Source organism: Frankliniella occidentalis, unplaced genomic scaffold (genome assembly GCF_000697945.3).
Source record: "Frankliniella occidentalis isolate FOCC.00 unplaced genomic scaffold, Focc_3.1 Scaffold56, whole genome shotgun sequence".
In the NCBI taxonomy this organism is placed as follows: Eukaryota; Metazoa; Arthropoda; class Insecta; order Thysanoptera; family Thripidae; genus Frankliniella; species Frankliniella occidentalis.
In genome coordinates, this window is record NW_026267186.1 from 1,360,202 (window position 1) to 1,366,776 (window position 6,575).

General features: G+C 54.8%; 1 protein-coding gene across 6 annotated transcripts in view; it reads left to right on the plus strand.

The window, feature by feature from the left end:
* Nucleotides 1–215: 215 nt before the first annotated feature.
* Nucleotides 216–6,575, plus strand: part of LOC113216502 (transcription factor collier-like) — a 67,717-nt gene continuing 61,357 nt past the window's right edge. For 3 of the 6 annotated variants that reach the window (XM_052267632.1, XM_052267635.1, XM_052267634.1), the window contains exon 1: nucleotides 216–1,754. In XM_052267632.1, the coding sequence (XP_052123592.1) occupies nucleotides 1,570–1,754 (185 nt within the window). In that variant the 5' untranslated portion in view covers nucleotides 216–1,569. The remainder of the gene's footprint in view (nucleotides 1,755–6,575) is intronic. The other 3 variants (XM_052267633.1, XM_052267636.1, XM_052267637.1) reach the window with 3 other exon arrangements.

The following is a 6,575-nucleotide window of genomic DNA, read 5'->3' on the forward strand; positions in this document are numbered from 1 at the left end:
GGCCCGGGCCCCGGCTGGGCGCCGGCCGGGTCCCCATTGGCCGGCGCCGCCCCAGGCCCCGCCCAGAGCGGCGCGCTCACGCCCCTCCCACCGCCGGGCCGCTGCGCCCCACGGCGCCCGCTCCAGTGCCCCCCGCGCGGCCCGGCCCAGGGGCCCCCCGCCACTGGGACCCCTGCCCTGCGCAGCCCCTTCCCCCTCTTCATTCACCGGGGCCCCTCCCCTCCACGACGACACCGCGGGCTCCAGAGGATCGGCAGCCGTGAACTTGAAGGCGTAATCGGAAGAGGGAAGTCCCAGTCGGTCAATTCTCGCGTAACCGACGACCAGCAAGGTGGAAATCAAACTGCCATTTGAAAGTTATACACGCTGTATTCCATTTCTCACCTTCAAATGCGAAATGAAGTAGCGTGGACTGCAAGAAGCACGGGTGCCTAAGCAGTGCGCCGCAATGTTCACCATCCTCCAAATCAGCCAGGTTTCAGCTGTCTTGAGACGCAACATTTGCAACGCACGCCGGATGTTTCAGACACAACGTTATACCGACCACTGCACCTGTATTTCTGCAGACCATCCTGAAGCCTACGACCCAATATTGTAGGCAAGAGTATTTTACGCGGCATTTTATCATGTTACATTTGACCTGTGTAGTTTCTCTTCTTGCGTAGTTTGTAAATCATTTTGTGTGCGCAGTTTCTTGAGTTCTTTCCCGTATGCGAGCATTGTCTTTGCACCATGTCACGCCTTCGACACCAGGCTAGACAGCGGCAGTAATCACGCAGGTCCGCTCTGCGGCGCCGGCCGTCAGCCCCGTCCCGGTGGCGTCTGCTCTACGCGTCCTCGGAGGCTCATCAGCGGCCTCCTAACAGGTGTGACCTCCGCGGCTATCATCGAGTGAAGAACGCAACGCATCGTTCGGAGGCTTGCAGTCTCTCTCGCTCTCCCGCGCGCGCCAGCTCGCCCCCTCCCCGCGCTGGGACCGCCCTCTGGCGCGCCGGAGCCAACCCCCAGGCTGGCCCGGGCGTGCCTCCCCACTCCCCCACCGGCCCGCGCCGCTCCCCGCCCCACCCCCCGCCCGCCCCCGGCCTCCCCGCGCGGAGCAATCGTGGTCCCCGAGGCGGGCGCGCCGTCCGGGCCGGCCAGGCCTCTCAGAGACCGTTGAGGCTTCCCCAGCGGCAGAGGTCGAGGCGCAGAGCGGACGACGCAGCCGTGCCGAGTCGAGCCGAGTCGAGCCGAGCCGGGCCGAGCCGAGCCGAGCCGGGGCACCCCGCGGAGCCATCAGGACTGCCCCCGGGAGACCTGCCCGCAGGGCACGCCGTCAGGGCACGTCGTCAGCGAAGGGGCCGAGACCCGGACACCAGCTGTTGATTCGTGATCGTGTCCACGTGCGCGTTCGTGTGCTTCCGTGTTGTGTCGCCGCGAGTGAAGTGTGTTGTTCTTGGTGGCGGTGACTGACACCGCCGCCGCCCATCGACGCCGTCCTCGGCGTCGCCCGTCCTCCCCCCCTGTGGTGTCACCGGCCCCACGACGAGGTCCGACGAGAGTTTCGCCACGGCCTCGCCCTGGCCCGGCATGGAGCTGGAGCCGGTGTGGGGCCGCAAGCTGTACCCGGGGGCCGCGTCGCAGGGCCTCATGTTCGGCCTCGACGCGCACCCCCACCCGCACCCGCACCACCACCGAGCGCTCAAGGAGGAGCCCCTCACCACCAGCCAGCTGCGCGCGTGGATGCATCAGCCCGCGCCCGTCGACCACGGCAGGTGTGTACGACAGCGGGACGAGGTTGTGGTACGACCACGTGTGTGGCCTAGGCACGTGACACTTGCGCCTTGCGTGCACCTTGCTCGCACCTTGCTTGCACCTTGCTCGCACCTTGCGTGCACCTTGCCTGCAACTTGCTCGCACCTTGCTCGCACCTTGCTTGCACCTTGCTTGCACCTTGCTCGCACCTTGCTTGCACCTTGCTTGCACCTTACTTGCACCTTGCTCGCACCTTGCTCGCACCTTGCTCGCACCTTGCTCTCACCTTCCTTGCACCTTGCGTGGACCTTGCGTGCACCGTTCTTGCACCTCGCGTGCAACTTGCTTGCACCTTGCGCGCATCTTGCTTGCACCTTGCTTACACCTGTCGCGCACAGCCTATGAAATGCATCCTGGTGATACTCCCGCCTCACACAGAGAGGTCTCTCTGGACTCATTATGTAAAACAGCGCGCTCGGAGCAAATCCAGGTGGCAAACCATACGCTGGGTGCAATACCACGGGCAGTGACAGCGTTACTGAATAAAAACAAAATAACCCACGATAATTTCTGCGAAAGAGGTAAAAACAGAAGAATAATGCAGCGAAGTTAAATATTAATGTTAAATACTCGTGTTAAATATTTTACACACTATATTTTCTGTATAATATTTTTAATGGCACGGCGCCTGATATGCAAAAACTGTTTGGTCATTTTGTTTCGTGCGGCACTTTTAATGTTTCTTGACCGTTCTGGCGTAACGAATCCGTATGTGGAAGTTGCAGATCACAGTAAGTTTGCAATTATCAACCTCCACAACCTCTTTAGAACAACATCCAAAAATGGCGGATTTTTGCAACTTTTCCAAAGCGAATTTTTAGCTGACTGCGATCCTAATCTAGTTTTACGGCACGGCCTCTAAACAGTTGTGAGATTGCAAAAAAAAATGTATTTATCATCATAAACCGGTCTGGGTTAAAAATGCCATTTGGGCGTTGAGTTGTCACTTTCCTAGTTGTAGATGTAACAATACAATGTGATTTTTAAGGTGGAGCGGAGACTTTGCGGCTGGCTTCGCCTACTGTCGTTTCCGTCCTGCGCAGGGAAAGCCAGCCCATTTCCACACTTTAAGAAGGAATGTTGCTGGCGGGCTGTTGGTCGTTGTGTGTCGTCGGCGCTAACTTCTAGTTTCGTCTTTGCGTTTTATTCCCGTTTGTATTCGCGAGGGTCGCGGTTGGACTGGCCGGCTGGCTGGGGTGCGCTGACGCCTCCGCTGCGCCGCACCCCGGAGTTCCAGTCCCCTGGGGCTCCGCCGGAGAGCCGCGACCCTCTCAGGAATCATCTGTACACTCTCTCTTTCTCAGATACAACGTTTTTGTAACTTATACAAGCAATTTTATTCTTTTTTTGTACTTTAGATTCTTTTTTACACTTTAGAAAAAAAAAAAAGAGTTTTACGTGCGCTCTTCCTCACTGATCGCAAGTAGGCTTTAGTAGCAGATGTGCTTTTATCACCTTATGTTTTCGGCCTGCCAATTTCCGTCTAAAGAAAAAATTCAATAACCGTGTTTTTTCCTTTCTAGTTCTATAACACTTTTTTCCAAAAGGACATATAATGATGGTGTGATGGTGTACAATATTCATGGCTCTTTTGCGTGTTATCTTTGAATTGACACGCGCTACTCTCGATGTACAAATATAACGCATAATGCATACTGCAAAAAGACATAACATTTGGTCCTGGGGGGAGGGGGGGGGGAGAGATTTCCTCACTACTTTAAAAGTCAACATTAACACAAAAGTTCGTTGCAGGTGCGAAAAATAAATAGTTTACCTGGAAAAAATCAACAGCAAAAAACAGTTTTCTCAGAAAATCTAGTTGTGAACGAACGTGTTTTGGTGTGTTCTGGTGGCGAAATTTTTAAATTCGTGTAAATAAGGCATGCCTCAGTAATACCAATTTTTAAGAACTCCATCGCCATATGGTCTTACAAAAACTCAAAAAGGGGATCTGATGCGTTGGTGTTTACTGTAATACATTTCAAAGTGGGAAATGTCGTGTATGACGCTTGTTTGACGTGCGCCCGGTGACGCGCCGCGAGCCTTCCGTGTCTAATCACGCGGCCGGCCAGGCCAGAGAGGCGGCCAGAATCGGCCGGCCTAATCCATAGGCTGATACTATCTCGGTATAATGCCCCTCCCTCTCGACCTTCTGCCGCTCTCTCTCTCTCTCTCTCTCTCTTCCACCCTCTCTCATATTTCCTCTCAATATATCTTTCTCCCTTTCTCTCTTTCTTTCTTCCCCCTCGTCTCTCCCTCTCTCTATCTTTCTCTCTCCCTTTCTCTGTGCCCCCCCCCCCTTCCTTCCTCCGCACTGGCACACATATAGGCGCGTCCGGGCGGTGCGCGGTGGTGGAATAAGAGAGGGTGTAAGGAAGAGGCGGAGGTGGCTCCAAACACATTTCCCTCTCGAATCGCATTGCGAGATATCGCGTTAGTGTGTGAGGCGGCGCGGGGGGAGCCGAGGCAAGGGCGTTGTATTGCATTTCGAAGGTGGTGTTTTGCATTTTGGCGCTCGCTAGCGCGCGCCCGGCACTACGTATAGTCGCGCGGTGGCAGGGCAGTGGAGAGAGAGGGACAGAGACGAGAATGCAGTGACTTACTGCAAGCTTTATTCATTGATGTACGAAAGGGATACAAAATGCAATGGATACGAATGTTTGTTAGTAGTGTTGTACAGCCGCTCTGCTGGAAGCCATTTCACGACGGTTGCTTGTGCTCTGCCTTCTATTTCAGCTTCCCCCTTTCTCTCTGTCTTTCTCTCCCTCTCTTTCTCTCACCACAGCTTATCCATCACTCCCACCGCCAGGGTTCTACTTTATTTCCTCGTGCTGACGGCTCTACAAATTCCCCCTCCCCCCTCTCAACCCCTCCTTCACCTTGACTACCAACCCCTGCCGCCCCAGTCGGTTTGCCTCCAGCAGCGTCCAGAAGAGCTCCGCCCGCTCCAGAGAATGTTTTGACCTCAGCTGACGCCGTGCCCAGTCAGAGTATCCCGCAGGCTTTCCCGCTCGTAAAACCCGGGCCGATCAAGTCCCGCCTGCCTTCCTCCAGTCCCAGCCCCAATGCTCCAGCCGAGCTCGCCAGTAGTCCCCACTTCAGCAGGTCTTCCCTGAAGGAAACAAAAATATGTTTGCACTTTGAGAAAATATAATAAAAATTAGGAGGTGGAAAAGTTGCACTAAGTTGACCGAATTTTAACATTCCATAAAATAAATCTTAATCAAAACACGGTTCACTTTGATTTCTCTGGGTGTTAAAGCAGTAACTGCCCATGGGTTTGCATCCTACAGCACTTGTTCGCGCCGGGGTGATAGTCTCCAGTCGGTCTCCAGCATCTCCAGCAGATGATCGCTGCGGTCCTTATCTGACGGACGGTAACGAGGGTTGTGGCGGGGCGGGGCGTTAGGCCCGGCGGGTAGCCTACCCCTCAGACGGTCATTAGCACGAGCCTCCCCCGCGGCTGAGGGAAGAGGGGGGGGTAGGGGTTGGAGAAAGAGGGATTGCTTACACCCTCTCCGCACAAGCTTATCCCCCTCCTCGGCCCCCGCCCTGAGAGTCCGCCCACCGGATACAAAGAATAAAACAAAGTATCAAGATTGCCGCCGTGGTCCTGATGTCGAGGGGAGCACGGGGAAAAAATACAGAAAACCAACAAGGAAAAAAACGAGAAGGGAGTAGGGCACTGCTACAAAGATTTGTGCCAGGGCAGGAAGCAAAAATAAATTCCAGAATAAGGAAAACGCGTGAGCGCGAAATACAAGCTGCCTTTAAATGAACAACGCGTAAAGAAGTTTTCCGCAGCAGCAGGAATGGCGGTGTGGGGAGATGGAAGGGGCCGTTGAAAACGCCTCCAGCATCCTCTCGCGATTATTTCTTACCCTCCGTCGGCGCGCGAGCAGAGGAAAGAAGGGGAAAACTCGGAGGAAATATAATAACAATAATACGCCGGGGGTATTAAAGTAATGTGGTATTGAGAGATTTAGGAACCCCACCCGCGACCAAGAAAAGAATGTAGAGAGTGTCGGTGGGGGCTTAACAAGTCGACGCTGCAGGAAGTGAATCGAGAAATACAAAGCCTTTCACTTTTTTACATATAAAGACTTTTATAAATACTTGTACAAATACTAGTATAAACACTTGTATAAAGTGTATTAACACTTGTGTAAATACTTTATAAGTAATTTTAAAAATACTTTTAAAGTTTTCAATAAAATTCAATTCTTCTAGAAATTCCTTGAAAATCACAGACCTTCTCCTCAATGAAGAAAGTTCTCGATACGGCTGATGTCGGGTGTGTCGGTGTGTCCTTGCCCGTGTCCACGACACTACATTGACCACAAAAGCGGCCGGTGGCGGCGGCAGGGGGCCCCCAGGCGGCGCTTTCAGGCGCCCCCGCGGGGGCCGGCCCCACAACCGGCTGGTGCTCAAGCAGTGAGCGCGGTGATTGGCCGCTCGGATTGGCCGGCACCGGGCAAGCACCTGATAAAAGGCGGGCTGTTTGGTGCGGCGCCCCGCGCGCGAGGCCGTATCGCGGAGCGTTTGTGGCGCCTGAACGGCCGGCGTGACTGTCGCGGGCTACGGCGGCGCCCAAACGGCCCCAAAACGTCCCCCTAAACCGCGCCTGGCACGCGCCCTCGCCCCCCCTCCAGACACGCTCTCTTTTTATTTTATGCCCCTCACCGCGCCGTTCTGACCAAGCGCGGAAGAGCTCTCGGAAGAGTGTCGGCCAAGGGCTTATCTGCGGGAGACACCGCTAAACCTCGATCATACGCCCCCCC